Genomic DNA, 23,909 nt, shown 5'->3' with positions numbered 1-23,909 from the left:
TGGAACGCCAAATTAACATATATTCAAATATTTGTACCTATCTTCAAATAATTGCACCTATCTTCAAATAATTGTACCTATCTTCAAATGAATTGAAGATAGGTACAATTGAATTAAAGATAGGTACAATTAAATTGAAGATAGGTATAAATAATTATACCTATCTCTAAATAATTATACCTAGGTACAAATGAATTGTACCTATCTTTAATAGAATTACACCTATCTTCAATTCAATTAAAGATAGGTTCAATTGAATTATACCTATCTCTAATTCATTTGAAGATAAGTATAATTGATTTAAAGATAGGTACAATTGATTTAAAGATAGGTTCAATTAAGACAAAGGATTTGAAGATAGGTACAATTCAATTATACCTAGGTTCAATTCGTTTTATGTTGTTGGTAAATAATGAACGCTCCCTTGGAGACAATATTGAGTATGGAGGGAAACGCACAGAAACTACAGAGCGACGACAACTAGGATGAAAGGAGAAATAAAGGTTAATTCAAAATGTGCAGAAAGCATCATATACTTATAAAAATACACATGTACATCATGTAAGTTTATCTTGTATTGCAGCCAGATGAAGATTCCGATAAACTTTCGCGCCAGTTGCGACGTATCGGAAATGACCTATGATAAAGGGAGTAGTTGTTATTGCCAATATCTTAGTAATTAAAGATAGGTTCAATTCAATTGTACCTATCTTTAAATCAATTATACCTATCTTCAATTCATTGCATTTGTACCTATCTTCAAATCAATTGTACCTATCTTCAAATGAATTAAAGATAGGTATAATTGAATTGTACCTATCTTTAATTCATTTGAAGATAGGTACAATTGATTTAAAGATAGGTACAAATTCATTTGAAGATAGGTACAATTCAATTGAAGATAGGTACAATTATTTGAAGAAAGATACAAATATTTGAATATATGTTAATTTGGCGTTCCATAGAGACAGGGACTAACTGAGACAGGGACTGGGCATTAACAAGGAATTGAACAAAATTGTTAGTTCAGATCTTAACAAAAAAACTAAGAGCTTAAAAATACATGCAAACTGTTCTGTTCTAACCAGATCTGGTGGTAAATCTGCTCTTCCCCTTGATATCCCAACAAAACAAACTGAAAATGTAGCAAACAATGAAACAGTTGTAAGTGAAAATAGTATCAGTTCTTTACAATTGAAATACTTAGATTTGAATAAAATGGGTAAAGTCAGGTCAAAAACCCACTCGGGAAAATATTTCACATACAAGTGAGTCTTGGGAATATTACTGGACTAAATTTTACTCACACTCAATCATGGGAGGGACCCTGTATCACAAATAGGAAGATGTTCACCCCAAATTGTTTTACCAAAACCCCTAAGTAATTAAGGGGTTACATGATGATGTTACTGGGGGTCATTTGGTTTTTAGCTCACCTTAGCCGAAGGCTCAAGTGAGCTTTTCTGATCAAAATTTGTCCGTTGTCTGTCTTCGTTGTTGTCGTCGTAAACTTTTCACATTTTTATCTTCCTCTCAAGAACCACTGGGCCAATCTCCTTAGGTGAAGGGGATTCAAGTTTGGAAGGGCCAAGCCCTTTTCCGAGGGGAGATAATTATGAATTAGTGAAAAATTAATGGCATTTTTCAAAAATCTTCTTCTCAAGAACCACTGGGGCAGGAAAGATGAAACTCATATGGAAGCATCCTCAGGTAGTGTAGATTCAAATTAGTACAAATCTTGACCCCCCAGGGTTAGGATGGGGCCACAATGGCCGATCAAAGTTTTACATAGGAGTATATAGGGAAAATCTTAAAAAATCTTCTCGGGAACCACTGGGCCAGGAAAGATAAAACTCATGTGGAATCATTCTCAGGTAGTGTAGATTCAAGTTTGTTCAAATCATGACCCCAGGGGGTAGGGTGGGGCCAAAATGGCTGATCAAAGTTTTACATAGGCACACCTCCTAACCTCATTAGCATAAATCGGAAGAATTCGGAGATAAACGTAATAAAATATGAACAAAATCCGTAAACGTCCGAACAGCTTTTCTCACGAGAATTCAGCGAGACCAACATGCTAGAGGTGAAAATCGAGAGAGAAAATTAAACATGAAAAAAGAGGTAAAACTTTATGTTATCTCGATTTATAAGATTTGTAAATTGCAAAAAGTTGAAAAACAAACGTTTCTTTACCTGAAAAGTGAAAGTAGATTCGCAGTTTCTTATTATGTCAAGTGCTATTGCACTTTAAAGTGTCAAAACAGCACCTCTCGATTTTGTAAACATGTTTCCACGTGGAAGGGAGTAGTTTATGTCGGTCAAGATTAACCCACATACATTGATTTAGTAAACAAAAACACTCGTAAGTAGAATTTCATTTAATTTTTCGATTACCTGTAGCACAAAATGGCTAAAAATTTAGGACATGTTTGTCAAATGCTGTTAATAGCATGTTTTAAATTGAAGAGAAAATGCAGGTGTGCTACAGTTCGTTCCTACTTGTAAGGTAGTCTACTGTGCATGCATATGCAGAGTTACGCGTATAAAAGTCATTATTCTTACTTATCAATACCCAGTGATTTGTGAGAACCATGTGTTTTTTCTCAAATAGGCCTACCAAGAGAATATCCGTACTCGTGTGTATGCACAAGAAGTTCTTCCGAATTTCCTCTACACATATACATGTGTACCTGGATAAAGGATTAAAGGTTTGTTTACATTTGTTTGCATTTTTAATAGTGTCAGCTGTTTATATCAATCATGCAGTTTGGGACGTGGAGACCGATCCTTCGGATGAGACCATATAAACCGAGGCCCCGTGTCACTGTAGGTGCTGGCACAAAAAAGATCCCTCCCTGCTCAAAGGCCCTCTGTGCCGAGCATAGGACAAAATTTGTAGCCCTCCACCAGCAAGTAGTGGCGTCTCCATATGAGTGAAAAATTCTCAAGAGGGACATTATAACAACATACAATCATGAAATTTTTGAATATTTCATTGTTTACCACTATTTTCTCTTTTAAAGTATTGCCCATCTAAAAGTAGCTACTGAAATACAGTATGAATATTATAAAACTAGAGGTACTGTGAGCAATGAGCTCTGACACTAAATGATACCCATGCCATCGCTTCTCATATGAATATAATGACTGTGTTTTGATATGGGAAACCCCAAATATGTGGCGGATCAAAAATTAAAATGGAAGATGCACAATTGCAATATGTAATATAGATTCTGTGAAAGTCATCAAATATCACTCAGTGGTATGAGGCCAAAATAAAAAATAGTCTTGTTTCCTGCTACCCGACCTGCCCTATTTTTTTGCACCCAATCCTAAAGTTTTTTTTAGCTTTTGAGGAAAAAAATCAAAATTTTAGGAATTTCATGTTGCAAAAGTGAAAAAAATATATATACTCAAGTTGTATTACATGAAATATATATGTTTAGAATATGGACTTTTATAAAATTCCACTTGAGTTGTGCATCAAAAGACATGGAATTTCATTTTAAAAGATGATATTGACCTTTAAGTTAGCTATGACATCATCATGTTCAATTTGGTTTTGTAGTAGTTCATATCCAAAAAAATACTGTTGGAAAAATAAAATAAAATTAAAAAATAAAATAATTTTCCAACATACCTACCCTATTTTTTTCTGGCTGGTAGCAGGATAACTGGCCTGAGAGGAATTAGCGGATAAGGGATGCATGGTTACACCAAAGCATAACAGACGGACATACCGATTACTTAATATATCCTCCCGCTAATCAAGCGGGGGGTATAATAAATTACATGCATTCATGCATCAATCTGTGTAATGAAAAAATATTGCTTAAGATAATTTACATTGATGTTTTGCATTTTTGTTTGTAAGAATACAGGTATTTCATTTACATATTGTTTAATTATTTCAATGTGTTAAATGAAAAGTAATTTTCTTTTTTGTTTGTCTATTGCAGGTTAGAGTACAGTTTGAACAGCCATCTCCAGGTATGACAAAAATAACACAATTGACCCTATAAGGTAATAAACAAACATTATTGAATTTAGAAAATGTATATCATGAAGCACAAATGTGAAATCATTGTAGGCCCAGGCAGGAAATAGTTAACTGCTCACTCAGGCTTTTTACTGGTCAGCTCATCATATTATCATCCCACTGGCTACTAGATTTTAATAAATTTAAAGAGACTGACCCAAAACCATAATAATGAAATGACAGAACTTTGAAACAAGCCTGTCAAGTTACTAGTCCAACTATAATTGTATTTTGTTATACATAGACCTGACCCAAAAGACAGATACCCCCTACCGTGTACTAGCCTAGATAAAAAAATCACTGATCCATGCAGTCGTGTGGGCCTTCAATTATTTTTTAGCCTTGCATGGCCTTCAATTATTTTTTTGTTGTTTGATTTTTTAATGATATGCACCATCCCACACAAATTATACACACAAGAAAATATATTTATTTCCTTTTTTAAAATATGGGCTTTGCTGATCTTTACATGTATACAATGTATGTCTTTTCTTTTAAGGAATATGACATTGTTGATTGAATTTAAAAATGGTCTTCAATATGTATGTGTATGATACTGTATTAAATGCACAAAAATTATAATTTCATTAAAATAAAACAAAAAAAGCAAATACACTGTATAAAAAAAGAAAATCAAATAAATTCAATTATAATGTGCAATGAATGTTTCTTGCAGGATATATACTCTGAAGACGGTGATGTGAAAGTTCAAGGTTTGACTGTTGTGAGTATTGTATATGTAATTGTAAGGATAAATTTATAACATTTAACAGGCAACATTATTATTTAATTTTTATCATCCTGATCATGCTGATTGGAATAAACAAAGAAAAAATATTAAGCATGCCCAATTACTCCAATATCTACATGTACATGTATATGTTATAGTTACACTATAGATATTAATTGGTTAATGGTAAATACACTCACAGTTTTTTATTCACGAGGGGCGGAGCATTTACCATTAACCAATTAATATCTATTGTGTAAGTTACTTGTACCAGAGGACCAATGAGAGAAAAGCTGGTTGACAGTTAGCACCGCCCACTTCATCCTGTCAAGCCATGGTCCAGAGTCTGTATAAATACCTTTCTCCAACTGAACGGATTGCATTTTGAATGCTGAATCTGGGGTATAGTCGATCAAAAAAAAAAAAATCGGAATGATTTGTCATTATTGGGTACATGTGAAGATGTTGCAGCTTAGACAGAGGGCTTGAATTTTGTCAGGAACAGAGGTAGCGTCGTAAACTATTTTATTTTAGGCTGTTATTCCTTTCGCAGATTTTTAATTGGGGGGGGGGGAGCAATGGAAAACATCGCCGATTGAACTTTTCATTTCGATCAATGTACAAAAAGCGCTATACGATTCATGACATTTTAAAGAAAGTTTTAATAGTACTGCAAGCATAGCCATATTAGGCGTCGGAAGTAAATTGAAATGGGGGGGGGGGGGCTAAACCAACAAGAAAAGGTAAACCCCAATTTTAAATGCCTTTATATTATGTCTATCTTTCCAAAGAAGTGGGGGGGGGGGTTCCGACGCCTATGTCAAGTAAAATGGGGACCTTTAACATATTTAATGTGAAATTACTGTAAACCAACTTTTATTCGCGTGCGAGAAATTTTCGCGAAGTTCGCGAGAGCCTCTTTATCGCGAATATTTCTCGCCGCGAACCGGTCCTTATAGTATATCTGTCTATTAAAAACAGATGCAAAAAGGCTTACTCGCGAAAATTAATCGTCGCGAACTACTCTATTCCTGGTAAATCGCGAAATAAAGTCGTCGCGAATAAAAGTTGGTTTACAGTAATAGGTGGAGACAAGAATAAGAATAAAGACAATTCGAGATAGAACGTATAACAGGATACGCTTAGTAAAAAACGAAGCGAATGTTGACAAATTAATGTTAGTTTTCTTGAAGTTTAAAATGTTGACTAAATTCATTTATCAGCTATTGCCAAGGTTTTGAAATTTACACCATTCATTCATCAGTCAAAGTTTTGTCACATTTTGGCTTAATGCCAAATTGTGGGCGTGACTTAAAAACCGTGGTTCTTCTGGCAAATACACCACAGCAACATCAAAGTAAAATCTGAATTTGCCGCCAGTCCTATGGTACAACAATGTATAAAAGAATCCTGTGTAAAATAATACATATATGTATATAGTTAGAGAGAGAGAGAGAGAGAGAGAGAGAGAGAGAGAGAGAGATATGTTGATAAAAGGGTCAATATAATTGAAAATCATGCATCAGTATTTTTGTTTTTGTTTAATTCTCAAAAGATTTAATCACATTCTGTTCTATTTTCAGCAGAATTACTTTAATGATAAAGAATGGATGAAAAAATTCTCACATCATGCTGCATAACAGCTAGTACATGTAAGTTCAAAGGCAGAAGAAAATCCAATCTTTTACAAGAGAATTTATAAATACAGTTGGTTGTCTGTTTCAGCAAACAGTTTAATGAACTGAAAATTATGCTGATACATAAATCAGCATATTATGCAAACTGTAAATGATTGCATTACATATTTTTCTGATTTGCATGTAGTGCATTGATATTTGTCAGTATTTTTCATTCAGTTTTTTTCCCACATAATTGCAAATGCTTGTATGTTATTTGGATTAATTAAATTTAGAGGATTGTATTAACTTATTAATCATATTTGTAGTTCAGCTGTATCAAAACAAATTATCTGATGAAAGCTTCAACCACGAGAATCTAAGGAAAGGATGTCAAGTCCAAAGAGATGGTATGTTGATTACTGGTGATGATATGTTATTGATGTAAATAGAGTACAGCAATAAAATAGAGAGAACGATAGTAATTCGTAGACAAAAAATTAAATCTTAATTCTTTTCAAGAATAGGCAGGTCATGATTAGTCACTCTGAGGTAATTAAGAGCAAATTTAAATTTGTTCAGATCATTTCGCTATAGGGTAGGGTGGGTCCACAGTGGGGATCAAAGTTTTATTCTGGAATATTTAAGGCTGAAGCCTTTTATTATGAATTTAATCTTTTCAAGATTATCAGGGCCACGATACATCATATTTTTTAAATGAATACATCTTAGTACAGAATCCCAGAATCAAGGGTAATGGATGTGCCATAATTAGAAACAGAATGTTTATCTTGAAAGTCCCATGTAAATACATGTACTGGAAAATCATTTTGTTTATTTCTTGACTTTTAAATTAAGTAGAGATTAAAATGAATACAATGCCATCTGAATAAGTACAGTTAAACAACAGTATCTTATATATGATTTACTTTGTTAATTTAATTTGTTCATTTTGCGCATATCTCTTTCTCATGCAGATTATTAATGAAAATGATAGATTGAATTAGCAACTGTAAATGGCATACATGTAAATGAATTCTATATACCCTGTTCAGAGTTGAAATTTGGTATATACCTTTGACACTGAGTGATATCTTGAACACATTGAGATATCAAAGTCATTTTAAAGTCCCTTGAATGACATTTTTTTTTCTATATATCTTACCCTGAATCTCTTGGATATCTCAGTTTTTTTTAGCAGTCCCATAAGCATTTCAAGATAACAAGAGTGACTTAATTTTATTGATTCAATTAATTTATGATGAATTATGAAAATGTGACCGCGCGCTGGTCTGTCTTAGACATAATTTGGCGGTGCACGTTCATTTGGGGAATTTAGCTCAAGGGTTTGGGGAATGTTAGGAAACACATAAGTCCAAATTTGTAGAGTAACAATGACAGTTTATTAAGGTAATAATGAATTCCAACAACATAAACACATAGAGATGCAAGTCCAAGTCCTAACTAAAATTTAGATAAAGTTGGCCTAAATAGAAATAAAATCTTAAAGGTTTCTTAGTCTAATTTCCTACATGGTTCTTAACACATCAGCTCACTAGCTCTGTCACTCTAGATCTCCCTTAACTCTCTGTATTCTCAACTATATATTATTAACTAATTGTAAGGAATTACTCAATGTGAAAATAGCCATAGGCAGAACTTATCAAATAAACAATTTAAACAATAGACTACTCAGGTGTCATCCTTTGATGCCAGGAAGTCAAAGAAGGTTTATTTAATTAACCTAACACCTAATCAGTGACCATTGCCATCAGGCAGTTTGAGTGTCAATAATTAACAATTACTAAGAAAGCACTAAATATTTGAGGGGATTAAGAATTAGCCAGATGTTGTGTTGGTTTAGCTTCACTATTTGTGGACAAATAAATTAAGATATTAAGAATGATCAAAGTAAATGAATTTGATGCATGATATGAAAAATTATTAAGTAAAACAATCAAATATATGTAGAATTAGTATCAAAAGTGAAATAGGAGCTATTTCACTGGTGATAAAAATATCAATCATATACTTTTATGTTAATGCATTAACATTTTATACTTTTCAGGCCATATAACAAATGGTTGCTGAATTCATGAAGACTAGCTGGGATGATGCAGTACTTTTCTACTCTTATGAACCATATCTAAACATCATTTGAGGATCCCTTTCTCAGAAAAAAAGAATTTGCATATTCAAAGACTCTATATAGGTTATTTGTATGTTGTTTGACATTCTTCTTGAGAATTTTTCACTCATATGGGGATGCCAACATTTGCCGGTGGAGAGCTGCAAATTCTGTCCTTCACTTGGCACACATGGCTAATTGAGCAGTGAGGGATCTTTTTGGTGCTAGCACCCACTGCAAAACAGGACCTCTGTATATACAGTCTCATCTCTATGTCCGACTGTGGGATTTCGAACCAGCAATTTAAGGATCAACTCCTTTCTCATGACTCTCGAGCAGATGCTCTTGCCACTGTGCCATGCAGGTGATTAGGTTATAAAATAATAAGATAAGATTTATAACTTAAAACTGATGTTTTTAATTCAATCACAATATAGAAAATGTTTGTAAAAAAGGGAGGTAATAGCTACATGTAGCTCTCACTGGTATTGCATGCTTCAACTATATGAGTTACATATTGTAATTACACATGTATTTTAAACCAGATCAGTAAAGAAAGAAACACTTAAATATTTTTACTCTGAATTTTATTACAAGGTTGATTATCTTTTAAAATGGAACTTTATTTTTTTTTGAGTAGGAAAAAAAATTTAGAATGTACATGTGCACTTAATTTTGTTTATTAAAAATTGTCAAAATTTGGAGATCTTGTGAAGGGTATCTAAATATAGATATATAATTTTTTACTTCATTTTTAAACAGCATTTTAATCTTTATTATAACATATGCCTGTAATATACAACTTATTTGTTGTTGAACATTCCATTTTCTGTATACATGTAGTGCTTAATAAATTTCTTGTAAATACAAACATGATTGCATGCTGTTTGTTTACTTCGTCTTTTTTTCAATATGAGTCATGATATATAAATGGTGTGCATATCAGTTTAAATTATTTTTGTTGAATTCATTTAACAGAAAAAATTAATAACTGAATATTATGTAGATAGATACCTCCCAGAAATATTTGCATGTACTAGCAGCTGCAGATTATGTAGCTTATGTGAAATCAGGTATACTTGAAAATCAATTTCCCTGTATTTATTAAACAGAAATTTAGTGAACACATTCATATACCTATGCAGTATTTCATACTGAAAATACACTGTGTTAATGTTTTACTTCTTCAACATAAAAATTGACCAGAAGTGATCTTGATGAAATAAAACAATATTTTTTTTGTCCCAATTTTATCACAATTTACATGTTATATAAATTGATAAAAGAAACTAACTATACAATTAAAAAAATCTTGAGTTGTCTTTCCTTGTTTAAAGAAAATATCTGATGCAATGAATGCTCCCATGGGTTCATGACCCTGAATATTAATAAGGTTGGGAGGTGTGATAGGAGTATATAGGAAAAAACCTTTAAAATCTTCTTCTCAAGAACCGCTGGGCCAGGAAAAATGAAACTCATGTGGAATCATCCTTAGGTAGCGTATATTCAAGTTTGTTCAAATCATGACCCCAGGGGGTAATTTGGGGCCAAAATGGTCGATCAAAATTTTACATAGGAATATATAGGAAAAATCTTTAAAAATCTTCTTCTCAAGAACCACTGGGCCAGGAAAGATGAAACTCATGTGGAATCATCTTCAGGTAGTGTAGATTTAAGTTTGTTCAAATCATGACCCCGTGGGTAGGGTAGGGCCAAAATAGCCGATTAAAAAATTTTTACATAGGAATATATAGGAAAAATCTTTAAAAATTTTTTTCTCAAGAACCATCCCGTGGGGATCCGGGTTAGAATAGGTCCTCAGTACCCCTTGCTTGTCGTAAAAGGCGACTATATGGGGCGGTCCTTCGAATGAGACCGTATAAACCGAGGCCCCGTGTCACAGCAGGTGTGGCACGATAAAGATCCCTCCCTGCTCAAAGGCCGTAAGTGCCGAGTATAGGCCTAAATTTGCAGCCCTTCACCGGCAATGGTGACATCACCATATCAGTGAAATATTCTGGAGAGGGACGTTATTATAGGCCAGGTAAAATTAATCTTTAGATTCTCATCCTAATTTCCTAAAAAATTGGGGCGGGTGGGCGGATTTTATTTTTTATTTTTTATAATTGTTAATTTATATATAGGCCTAAGTATCAACAAAACAATGGACGCCACGTACACATTTTTTTTTCTTCATTACTTTAATGCAAATATGAATAGATTTAATTCTTTTCATATTCTTTTAAATATTTAAAGAAAATTTTTGCTTTAAAAATTAAATATTTATTGTTAATTAACAAGTTATCAAGTACACATTATACGGCACACCCTGAACAAAATGAGGTAGGGATGCGTGACTTTTTATTTTGCAAAATCTATATAAATGTTCTAATAATTATTCTACTGAAAAATCTAGGCCTTCTCATAAGTCTGTCTACGATGTTGTAGATTTTGTTTATTTCAAAGCAAAGTCACACAGCTGGAGATCGTTATATATATAACTTGAACAGGTGTCATTTTACTCGTCTATTTTTACTTAGTTACAATCTCTCTACATACTCGCTCCTGCCAGTGTTGGTATCTATATGTGTTTATGCTATTTTTTCTTCTCTGCCTTCTCTACACTGACAAATTATCTTTTCCTTACACATTTAAACTTCTTTTATTGCCGATTTTTCTCCATTCTTCACATGGCGTTTTTGCTATTAATAGCGACACGCGACTTTTAATACAGACGGGAGATAACTCTTAAACTTTGAACCAAATTCTTACTGAATAAAAATACATGAAAATACCCAAAAATCAAAATAAAAAACATCGGGGCGGGACATTTTGAGAGGGGCGGGCGGGGATGAGAATCTAAAGATTAATTTTATATGGCCTAAACAGTATACAATCAATTTCAAGAACCATTGAGACAGTAAGGATAAAACTCATGTGAAATCATCCTCAGATAGTGTAGATTCAATTTTGTCCAAATCATGACCCCGGGGGTTAGGATAGGGCCAAAACGGACGACCAAAGTTTTATATAGGAATATATTGGGAAACCTTTTAAAATCTTCTTTTCAAGTACTTCAAAGCCATGATTAGTGATATTTGTATGAAATCATCCTCAGATAGTGTAGATACTAGGTTGTTCAAACCATGACCTCCTGGGGGGTTAAAACTCACCCCCACCTCAGTAAAATTTCAGTTCTGATCTAATATGTGCTTTTTTCTGGCCGATGTTCTCAGGTGAGCGCTGTGGCCCCTTGGCCTCTTGTTTAAAAAAATCTTTGTCTTTGATAAATACTTCTGGCACAAAATGCGGCAAGATATACAGTCCAACAGTAAACAGTGTGATGTTTGTGCATCGAGGAAATCTCCTAACAAGCATCCAAAAGCTTCATTCCAAACTTACAATGTAGGCTCTCCTATGGAGAGATGGGCTATAGACTTTTATGTCCCCTTCCCATGACACAAAAAGAATTCATATTTATTAGTGGTGGGTAACTACTTAACTACTTTACCAAATGCCTTGATGCCATACAAATCAAAAAAGTCTACGACAGAAGCACAGAGAATTGTTGATCATGTTGTCACTATATATGTAACAACGAAGCAAATACCTTCTGACCAAGGTCAAACTTTTGAGTCAGAAGTATTTCAAGAAATGTGTAAAATACTAGGGATAGAAAAGACAAGGACCACTCCTTATCGTCTACAGTCGAACGGCATGATTGAGAGGGCAAACCGAACTATTAAATAAATGTTATCAGTTTTTGTAGATAAAAACCAGAAAAACTGGGATGAATTGAGACCCCCTCTTAACGCTCACCTATAGGTCCTCGGTCTATGAGTCTACAGGTGTGAGTCCTTGCGAGATGGTGTTTGGTCGCACTGTAACGTTGCCTGTTGATCTAGTGTTAGGGAGACAAGACCCTGAAACAAATCAGAACATAACTGAATTTGCAGGCAATTTATCTAGAAAAAATTGACAACATTCACAAACTTGCAAGAAATAACACCAAGTTAAGTTCTTTAGCCCAAGGACTCTGAGAAAAGTATGTGTAGGGATAAAGAAAGCTGTACCCATGGTTGAAATTACTCCACAAAAACTGTGGAAACTGTCCAAACTTGGGTAAACCACATCACGTTGCAGGTGAAAAAGAGCTCCCAGATAAGTAATCTGTTGAGTTGGTTGTAGTATTGATTTCGATTGATTTATCACCGGACCTAAATCCATCAGCAGCAACAGAGTTCTCTGTAGTTGGTGCATTAGTGTCATTTGATCTGCATTTTTTCAGCAGCCAATCGTCCTAATACATGTAAATGAAAATCTGCTGACTTCTGAGATGCACTCCTACAGATGCAATTATTTTTGTAAACACTCTTGAAGCTGTTACAAGACCTAACGGCATTGACCTGAATTGGTAATGGTTGTTGTCTATGCACATAATCTGAGGGGTTTTTTTGTCCTCTTGATAAATCGGAACATGTACCAGGGTTGTCCAAAAAGTTCGTGGACAATGACGTTTTTGTCAAAATAAATGGTTCTATATGCATCTTTCGCATATCAAAATATTTCTTATGGAAAACCAAGTCAGAATGGTTTAATTTTTATTGATGACACGTAATATTTTTTTAAAAATCGTGGTCGCAGATTGTGCGCACGGACAAGTCTGATGTTAAGCTAATTTCATTATAACGTTAAGCATATGGATTTTGCCTTAACATATGATCATGGGCACACACTTCATAACTTTTTTAACGCGCTACGCACTTCCAAGTGCTAGCAATAATCTTTGAGTATAGACTATAATTTATTTAATTTTTAAAATTCAAGACAAAATTCAAATTTACGAGCGTCATTTGAATAAACAGTTTGTGTACAGCCCAGTCCGACGCTGCGCTAGATTTATAACAACGTCAGAAATCTCCATTTTCAATAAATTACATGTGTTTTAAAATTCTTGTAGTGTCTTCGAAGTTGTACACATCGTTGAAAAATCGCGGATCGCACATATTAATCTGAAATTGATACATTAAATATACATGTACATGTATATCAATAAATTAAGTAGTTTTAACAAATATTTAGTCTCTTACGTCGTTTCAACCGTAATGCACATATTTTTTTTTTTATTGGACGCTGCCCCGTGCGGACGAGTTTTGACACATATTTTTAAGGGTTTTTGTTTAGTATTTGTACTGTCTATATAGTAAGTGATACTTAAAATATCATAAAATAATTATTGCCTCTTTATTTGTGTTACATAAAATTTTTATTAATTTTTGACTTGTCTTATATAGAAAATAATCAATGTAATCCGCGCACTTTATATCAGAGTTTAATTCATTTTAATCTTGGTCCGTAGGCACTATCCACGACCTTTAAAGACCCCAAATTTTAAAAAAGATATTACGCTCCATTAATAAAAACTAAATCATTCCGATTTGTTTTTTGATAAGAAATATTTTGATATACAACAGATTTATATACAAACATTTATTTTCACAGAAACGTCATTGTCCATGAAATTTTTAGGACAACCCTCGTAGATTTGCATCCTTGAGGTCTATTGATGCTGCCCAATCTCCTACATTCAAAGCCTGTATGATTAACTTTAGATATTCCATCTTTAAATGCTGATTGTAGAGAAAAACATTTAGGGTTTCAAATTGAGAATTTTAGGGTACCCTCCGTCTCGTTTTGGAACCAAAAGAAAGGTGCTGTAACACCCGTGACCTTCCTGGGCCTTCGGAATGCATGGTATGCTTTTCTAATAAACTTTCTATTTCTTTTAAAATACATTGTTTTTTAGCAATATTTTGTACATTTGTGATACTTACTCCCGTCTCTGGAGGATTTTTTAAGAATTCAAGCTTGAGTCCTTCCTGGACTTTGTCGGATATAATATTCATCCACTCCCTGTTGTAAGAAAGGATCTGACAATCTACTTTGGCTTATTTCTGCAACTCGAGGCGAGTCTCTAGTTGAACCTGTAAGCTTACGTCTGGGAAAGAAACCCCAAACGATCTTGGATCGAGCTACGATTTTTGCTTTGACCTGAGAATTCAACAATCGCCCTCTTCCTAGGCTAGTCTTTCCTTTTTTTGTCAGATGAGTGGAAAACTTCCCCTTCTTTGCAACGATTAGTTGCTGTTCTTTCTGCTCTGAAGTACCAGCTGACTCTTCTCCTTTCCTCTTTCTTGCAGAATTTGAGTTTGAACTATCTCTCTGCTTTGAACATCTTTAGTGTTGTGTTTCTTTAGCACCCCTTAAAATTTCTGCTTTTGAGTGAAGGATGTCAAAATTTAGAGTTTAGGATTAAGAGTAGACTGTGCAAGGAGTTTATTTTCAGTTGCCTTGTTTTCAAATGCGAGATCTTCGATGTAAATGGCTCTTCGTGCAGAAACTGCACCATATAAGATACGTGAAGTAACATCAGCCATAGACTTAAAAAATGCATAAGTACCTGGAGGGCCTCTGTCTTGTCATCATCAGATACTACATTATTCACATACGAGGTAATAAGTGAAGCATAAGTCAACTCTCTCAGTAGAAGACTTGACTCGATCTATCTTCCACAACTCAATGTTTCTCTTCATCATGGACTTGAACAATATCGTCAATTTGTGAATTGTTCACAACTGGATAATTGTCACTTCTATGACTTACAAGATCCTCATCATCTGACTCTCTTGAGTGTTGATCATCTGAAGGTCGAATTCTATGGAACCTCGTAGACCTACTCTGTGAACGTGTAGCAGACGGTTTTTCAGTCTGTTTACTTGCGCCATGTACTAATTCTTTAGCTCTAGCGGCTATCAAATTTCACATGAAATATCCTGATACCGCTGCCACTGAGTTTCAAATTTCCCAGCATGAAAGGGGGTAAATTACTCATTTGTGGTGGGAAAACCCCCTGCGCCAAATTGCCTCCATTTTGTCTCTCATCCGATAGAGGTTGTGATTCTGATACAGCTACGTTTCCCACAGAGGAAGCTTGTGAGTCAGATCAAGTGTTATTTCTGTTGCTGGATTTGACACTGTTGCCGATTTCTTACCAGATTCAGATTTCTTGTGTTCAATCATTTTATTCATCAACGTCCGTTTTTACTCTGTCCAAGTAATGCAAACTACACAAGGAAACGCTTCATTGCAGAAGCAATGTCTATAACATTCTGCGTAATCGTCTAAAACTGTCATTTCTCTATTACACTTCTTACATATTTTATACGAATCAGACATCGTTAATCACAGGCTACTAAAAAATTTAGTCACAGAAGATAATACGCGGTTTTCTTCCATGATGCCCGAACAAATCTGTACTGAGTTTTACTAAAGGTCGTAAATTTTGCCGTAGAGGTAGACGTAAACGTAGACTTTACGACTGAATTTACGTGTGCGTAGATAGCGTTTTACTAAAGGTCGCATCTACGCCCGTAAACGTAGCCCTACACGTAAAGATTCACGTAACTTACGACAGGAACTCTTCAGTAAAAGGTAGAAAAACTAACCTAGTAACGGAAGCTAAGCATGCGTATCAGCTATATTTATTCAGATGAATCAAGAAGAAATATTAACTGAAATGAATAGACAGCATAATTAATCTATTAAAATAATTACTAGTAAAAGAAATAATAGAAATATGATGGGGTTTCTTGATTTTCAAATTAATTTTGCCGACAAAAAATTCGAAGTGTTTTTTTAAAAGTGATTTCAATTAATTTGCTATCAAATAAATAAGCATTTATTCTTTATTTCTAAAAAAAAAAAAAAAAAAAAAATCAGAATAAATGACAGTTGCGATTTTAATTATCCATTTGATTTAGAAATATAATCTTAAAATGGGAGAAAGATATTAAACATTTAAAAGCCAATCAACAGTTATGAACCAAATAATTGCATATATTTTTTTTAAAACTTACCTTTTACCAGGCTGTTTGCATACGATTACGAGTTAGGTTATAGGCATATTGAAACGTTTTTACAGTACATGTATCTGCGCGCTACCAATTTTAAAACATGCATTGGAAAATAAAACTCTGAAATAAAAAAAAAAAACAAAAAAAAAAACTTTCATCTTCATATATCTCAATAAATAGCTGAAAATATTTTACGTAGTCGTGCATTATAAGTCTTTAGTGATTAAAAGTCCAAGTATTGTTCATGATAGAAAAAGCATACTGTTAATTATTATATTTTTCTTAATTACAATATACAGTATTGGTTTGATTGAACTTTCTCTAATTTCTTTTCTGTAAAAATTTGAAAACAGAAAAACAACAAACTTACAATCGAATCTCATAGATTGTTATTATTCTCTCTCTCTCTCTCTCCCTCTCTCTCTCTCTCTCACATATCTATTTTTTTTAATTATTATTTTATCAATGTACAAGAAGGCCATGTGATTTGCGATAATATGTCACAGAAATTAGCACATGATCCGTGATTTTTTTTTTTTTTTTTTTTTTTAGAAATTTGTTCTTTACGTACAATGAATAACAAAGTACTGATAAGAGTATACATTGTATTATGTAACATGACTGCATAAAAAATCTTTTACAAGATCGAGGCGCATTCTTTTTTGCATTTCCAAATTATGACGTAATTTTCTATATACATTGCGTAAATTCTTCTATGACGTCATATGACTCCGGGAAAAAAGATAGGCCTTTACAGTGTGCGATATTTTTATCTAATTAAATGCCTTTGTTAAGAAACTCTGTCATTTTTACGTGACAAATAAAATTTTGCAATATATTTTTTAAAGTTTTCTTCCGTAAATGTATTTGTACATGCAGGCTTCATATTTATAGGTGTAACATGATAGTAAAATAAATTGCAAGTGCTCAAATTTTATAAGCGATTGAAATCGAGTTTTGCTGGGTTTTTTCAATTTTATATTTTCTTAAAAGTTCACGTGACAACGTAATACGAATTAAACATGGGATCCCCGATTTTACGAGTTTTTTTTAATTTTTTTTTTTGTTTTTTTTTACATGATACAGTATATAAATTTAATAAATGATTCTGTAACCCCCTCCCCCCTCACTTGTTCCTGTAAGATTTTAAAACAACAGATGGTTTTATAAATACTCTAGACTTCAAAATTTATTGCAGAGTTCATCTTCACGTAAAATTTCGAGTATGTCCATTAGGGCATTATATTGCACAAGTTGAAATGTTATTATTATTCGATAAACTCCAAAAGAAAGGGAAATAAAAATTGTGACATGAGCATCGTATTAATAGAAAAATTAATGACTTTTATCCCCCAAAGATACATTCAGATTAAAGTACCAGTCATATTTATAAAGTTATAGTAATATTTATAAGGCTACGTGTTTTTCTACGACAGCTATAGGACACACGTAGATTTTCACGTAAATCTGCGTCAAATCATAAGATACGACTTTTAGTAAAACACAAAATCAGCGTAAGTTACGGCTACGTCTACGCGTACGTCTACGTTTTGACTTACGACCTTTAGTAAAACTGCACCAAATAAGATACGTGAAGTAACATCAGCCATAGACTTAAAAATGCATAAGTACCTGGAGGGCCTCTGTCTTGTCTTCATCAGATACTACATTATTCACATACGAGGTAATAAGTGAAGCATAAGTCAACTCTCTCAGTAGAAGACTTGACTCGATCTATCTTCCACAACTCAGTGTTTGTCTTCATCATGGACTTGAACAATGTCGTCAATTTGTGAATTGTTCACAACTGGATAATTGTCACTTCTATGACTTACAAGATCCTCATCATCTGACTCTCTTGAGTGTTGATCATCTGAAGGTCGAATTCTATGGAACCTCGTAGACCTACTCTGTGAACGTGTAGCAGACGGTTTTTCAGTCTGTTTACTTGCGCCATGTACTAATTCTTTAGCTCTAGCGGCTATCAAATTTCACATGAAATATCCTGATACCGCTGCCACTGAGTTTCAAAATTTCCCAGCATGAAAGGGGGTAAACTACTCATTTGTGGTGGGGAAAACCCCTGCGCCAAATTGCCTCCATTTTGTCTCTCATCCGATAGAGGTTGTGATTCTGATACAGCTACGTTTCCCACAGAGGAAGCTTGTGAGTCAGATCAAGTGTTATTCCCCACAAAGAGAATTTCTGTTGCTAAATTTGACACTGTTGCCGATTTCTTACCAGATTCAGATTTCTTGTGTTCAATCATTTTATTCATCAACGTCCGTTTTTACTCTGTCCAAGTAATGCAAACTACACAAGGAAACGCTTCATTGCAGAAGCAATGTCTATAACATTCTGCGTAATCGTCTAAAACTGTCATTTCTCTATTACACTTCTTACATATTTTATACGAATCAGACATCATTAATCACAGGCTACTAAAAAATTTAGTCACAGAAGATAATACGCGGTTTTCTTCCAACAAATCTGAAGCGGAAGAACTATCGTATTATGGTTATACACAAAGTGTATGATACCACAGGGGTGGTCTCAAAAGTTCAGGTGAAAACGTAGGCAACCCGGGGAAAATGCAAAAAGCTGATACAGGTAAGTATAAATATTCATGTCAACTTAAAAAATCTCCAAAACACAAGGGGGACATATTTCACCACAACAGGTTAAAGCTGTACATTGGTGAGAATAAACCAACAGGATTTCAGAAATAAATGCTGAATTTGACATATTGATTTATTTACAATTATTGACATTAATTTATGCATAAATGAAATTTTTGAACTTACCTACGACTTCTTTTTCTTTTTGTACATTTCATGTCGTTGAGAGTTTTTCAGAGTATTAGGATCCTATAAAATACGGATCAGTAATGAAAAGATTGAGTTTTTACGTATTGGTAATTCACAACAGGTTGTGACCACTCGCCAAAATGGGATATAATAGAGAGGTTTAGCAAGCTCTCTTGTACGTGTACTTGTGCGTGTAAACTACATGTTAGAATTACACGTACACGTTAACATATTTTTTCTTGTTTAGCAAAGTATAACCTGTACTTGTACTTGTAAGTTTTTAAATGTAAAAGTAGTTTACATTTAAAAATCATCCGAAAAAGCAATGGTTTTAATACGTATATCAGCGTTTTATACAAATATATGCTTGTACTTATGAGAAAAAGATTGTACAGATTTCTTATATTTTCAATCGGTCAAAGCCTGTTTCGAAGATCTAGATGTTGTGATTTTAACTCCCTATCAATTAATATTTTTCAATTACTGACGTTCAGTTCTTTTTCAGTATTTGCATAAAATATTCGTTTTAGAAAAACGCACACTTTATGAAAAATAAACAGCAGTTAAAGGATTATAAGCTACAAGTTTTGACTTACGTGTACTTGGCAATCTACACGTAGCCTGTGTAAGAAGATACGTGTAAAAATTCGTCATTAGCAAAAGTGATGACGTAATGCACAGATTTCTAGTACTACACGTACACGCACGCGTACACGTTGGTTTGCTAAACCTCTCTAATAGTCCGTTTAGGATATAATATCCCAAATTGGATATAAATTTACAAAATGAATTTTTTATATAGGTAATAAATATTATAAATACGCTTCAAAAGAATAACTTTTGGTAAGCAAGTTTTCTTTCAATTTCCTAAACAATGGCCATATAGAAAAACTTGTCAACCGAAAATTATTCCTTTATATGTGTCTAGATGCGGATTTATGATATTTATAGCCAAAATAAAAGTTGTCATTTTTTGCAATGTATACATTGTATTTACATCCAAATTGGGATATTATATCCCAAACGGACTATTATATCTCATTTGGGCGAGTAATCCCAGCCTGCAGAAAACGTTTGATCAACGTAAATTTGAATTTGAACTGTGCAGTTGCATTAATTGTTTTCCCGACATTGCTGCAAAACAACTCAAAGATAACTCCACTTACAGTCAGATTATAAGATAATTATAACAAATATTCAAGTTTTACTTACTGAAAGTTGCATTTCGTCCATTTTTGCAAGTATTGTGGACAAACTTTGCGAAAACTCAGTGGCGCTTTCTCAGCATGAGAATTTGACGTCATGCTTTTTGTTAAGTCGTACGAAGAGATGTCATGAAATCTTCTTTCGTTTTAAAATTACGACAATTGCGTCGTGTTTATTGAAATCTAAGTATTGTACTAGATTGAAGTTTATGGTTTTTTACATATTAATTGTTTTGGTTTGAATTTGCTTATGATTAAGTGAACTTACATTTAAACTTGAATGTATGTTTGTGAAAATTTTTGACGCATTGTATTGAGAACTTAGCATAACTTTTTGTCCCTGTACAAGTAGTTGTTTGCTATAACGTGACATTTTTTTATATTTATACTCACTAAGTGAAGAAATCACTAGTTCAGTTTTTATTCAAGACCTACCGATATTAAGTTTATTCGTATTTACTAGAGGGTTTGTTTGATGGTGGTTTTCAAATTAACATATGTTGGAAAGGGTGGTTGATTTGTTTTTATTTTAGGTGATAAATACAGAGCCAAAGAAGAGTTTTTGTGTACATTTATTTGAATAAAATCTAACAAAATATTAAAAACAATTTATATCCTGCTGTCTTTTGTTCAACATTCAGTTTAAGGAGCCCCACAATCCTGCGCCGCTAATCATAGACAGCCGTAAGACGTAACGGTTAATTGACGGAAGTCGTCGATATATCGAAATGTTAATTTGAAGACCACAGCAAGTGTTTCTCAAAATTTTAAATAATGCATAACATTTCCCATACTTATACATGTATCATACATACATTTTAACACGTTTTGCCATTTTTATATCTTGTAACATTCTTACCTGGCAATGTTAAGCTTCTTAATATATATGTTCCTGAGAAGTGGTTGGATGCCAGTGTTGGTCTCATTGTTGTTATACCATATGTTTTCGCTTTCATTGGAGATGTTGTCATCTGTAGTGCCATTGAGAAGGTTCTTGTTGTAGGAGCGCTCATCAATTCCCTTGTTAAAGGGATTTTCCACTCTGTTGTGATTGTCTTCTTTGCTGTCAGTTTTTTTGTTGTCGAGGCAGTACTTGTTGCAGAAGTTGTTGTCAATTTTGTTGCTAACTTAGTGGGATATATTCTAACTGACGTCTTTGAAGGGATTGTTGTCCTTATCTTGGTAACTTTTGGCCTAGGTGTTGTCGGTGGTAAAGTGACTAAAATAAGTGAAAATTAACTGTCTGACAAATTTGTCGATGCTACCTGTACACACATGGAATATCTAAATAGTTACATACCTGTCCAAGAAAGACTAAATCCTTTTGCATTTAAAATTCTGTCAGATATAAACGATACTCTTATTTGATTCCCTTTTATGACAAGGGTCCAGTCCTTTAATTCACCACATCTTTTAAATGCAGTGAAGCAGCATTGATCTATCTCTTTAATCTACAAAATCTAACAATTGTATATGGGAAAAAAATATATATATTGTACAGAGAGAGAGAGAGAGAGAGAGAGAGAGAGAGAGAGAGAGAGAGAGAGAGAGAGAGAGAGAGAGAGAGAGAGGAAAAGAAGGAGAGACTTAATCGTAATTATTGCAGCTTTTTTATCCTTCTTATTGTGCCCAATACTGTGTTATAAATTTAAGATTAAAATTTAATAAAAGGTGAATTTTACCTCGAGATAGTCGTCACAAGGATTTGTGAATTTAATATTCATATCATGAACCCTAAATGTTACGTTAGCTGCAGTGTGCCCAGTCCATATTATCCAAGTGTAGTTTGCATTGTCCGGATAGTTGGCGGGGTATTCAGGTGAGGTAAACTGGCCCTTCTTTGTGTTGATGTTTTCCAAGAGAATATTTGATGTCAATCCATATTCTAAAAAATATGCAAAAATATAACATAACAAATTCCATTTGAAACTAAAGAATTATTTCTCATGATTTTATCCTTTACCAAAGCATAGGGCAGTTGTCAATGGGATCACTAAAATGTTCATCTTTCTTATTTGGTTAATTTTTCAAAATAGATTGCAGTAAAGAAATAATACTTTAATTTCATTGTCATGGAGCGGGAATTACCCACGGAAAAACTTATTTTCCTGAATAATAAGTGATATATATCTTTAACATTTTATCAGGAACTACCGTAGTTAAAGATATTGTTGTTAAAATGACTTTTTAATGATATAATGGTTCGGAATTTCTTTTCCCGTCTGGTTTCAGAATTGTGACCCATGCAGCCATTCTATTGCAAGATGTATTTAATTTATATCTTAAACAAGAGGTCTTTGTCAAGACTAGAGCTATACTGGTTTGAACGTATAACAAAGGAAATTGATAAATGCTCTTGCGTATTAACATTATATACTCCGACTTGAAAATTTGCAACAGCAATTAGTAGAATAATGGTCTCTATTTGGTTTTATTGAAATCAGACAATAACTGTATATCGGAGGGGAAATTAGCATTTTAATTGAAAAAAAAAAAATGTTGACAGACAGACAGACAACAGACAGACAGAAGGTCGACTGAGCGCTAACTATCGCTTAGCTCTTCCTGTCATTGATCAGTTAATCTTCGTATGCCTTAGCTTCATAACAAGGAAATAAATAAACATTCGTGATCATACATTTAAAATGTTGAATTTTCCAGGAAATTCTTGGACATTATTCAAAACTTTAATATGTAAGCGGGTTATGTAATTTTTATCTGCAATAGATGCAACGGCTTATTCCAGTACTAGTAAAAAAAAGAACCATTTTATATACTAGTAGGTTATATTTCATGTCTGTATAAATTGTTTAATAAAAGAAAGCTAATATACATTTTGTTGAAATTCTCACCCCACAAAATTCTTTGGTAGTTCAGACACACTTGTGTACGTATTTTCTGAAGTCACTTCATCAGTCAAGCAGGTCTCGGACTCCACTAGCCTGTTCCAGCTTGTTAATGAGTGAAACCAAAATCTGAAATCGACTTTGTACTCTGCTTTTCAGAATATAAATATATGCTCCATCTACTTATGCACTATTTTACTGAAATCTGTCATTTGAATGAGATTTTTCGTCTTTAGAGAGTACACAAAATTACTAGAACAACCATGTAAAATATCATATCCACAGGTACATATCGAGGAGTGCCCAGTACACAGGTCAGGGCTGTCTTGTTGAAAACTTCATGGTCTCTCACTTTATTAAACTAAAAATCTATATTTTGAAAGAACACGAAACCAACACTTCTTTTCTGGCTAATTAATAAATAAATCAGCGATTTCTGTTCTGTTAAATTCTTCATAATATAAGATTTTTATCATTTTTATGAGTGATGTTGAAAAGGACTCGTAAGACAGCCAAAATCTTATTTAGAATGACATATTCTGTCGACCTATTGTCTATGTTGCAGGACTGTTAAAAGGAAAACACTTCTCAAATAGGCTAAGAACTCAGAAATTATGCAGAACAA

The 23,909-nt window shown here is 33.5% G+C and overlaps 1 protein-coding gene and 1 long non-coding RNA gene across 2 annotated transcripts; one reads left to right on the top strand and one right to left on the bottom strand.

Annotated features, from left to right (window-relative positions):
* Positions 1-1,063: 1,063 nt before the first annotated feature.
* LOC134276228 (protein SpAN-like) lies at positions 1,064-22,568 on the bottom strand (the record flags this gene model as incomplete). Its single annotated transcript, XM_062758495.1, has 5 exons — positions 22,402-22,568; positions 22,121-22,323; positions 21,739-21,889; positions 21,298-21,657; positions 1,064-1,135 (listed from the first exon to the last, which is right to left on the bottom strand). Coding segments are annotated over exons 1-5 (829 nt in total), but the record flags the coding sequence as incomplete, so codon positions are not given.
* Positions 6,353-8,874, top strand: LOC134276227 (uncharacterized). Its single transcript, XR_009994001.1, has 3 exons — positions 6,353-6,421; positions 6,715-6,795; positions 8,454-8,874. It is a non-coding gene; the product is annotated as an uncharacterized LOC134276227 (long non-coding RNA).
* Positions 22,569-23,909: the final 1,341 nt, after the last annotated feature.

The sequence above is a fragment of the Saccostrea cucullata genome, unplaced genomic scaffold, assembly GCF_032062105.1.
Source record: "Saccostrea cucullata isolate Sc308-1 unplaced genomic scaffold, CSIRO_AGI_Scuc_v1 ctg10010, whole genome shotgun sequence".
NCBI classification, from domain to species: Eukaryota; Metazoa; Mollusca; class Bivalvia; order Ostreida; family Ostreidae; genus Saccostrea; species Saccostrea cuccullata.
The sequence above is the reverse complement of the archived record's forward strand: the minus strand, read 5'-3'. Positions and strand labels throughout refer to the sequence as shown.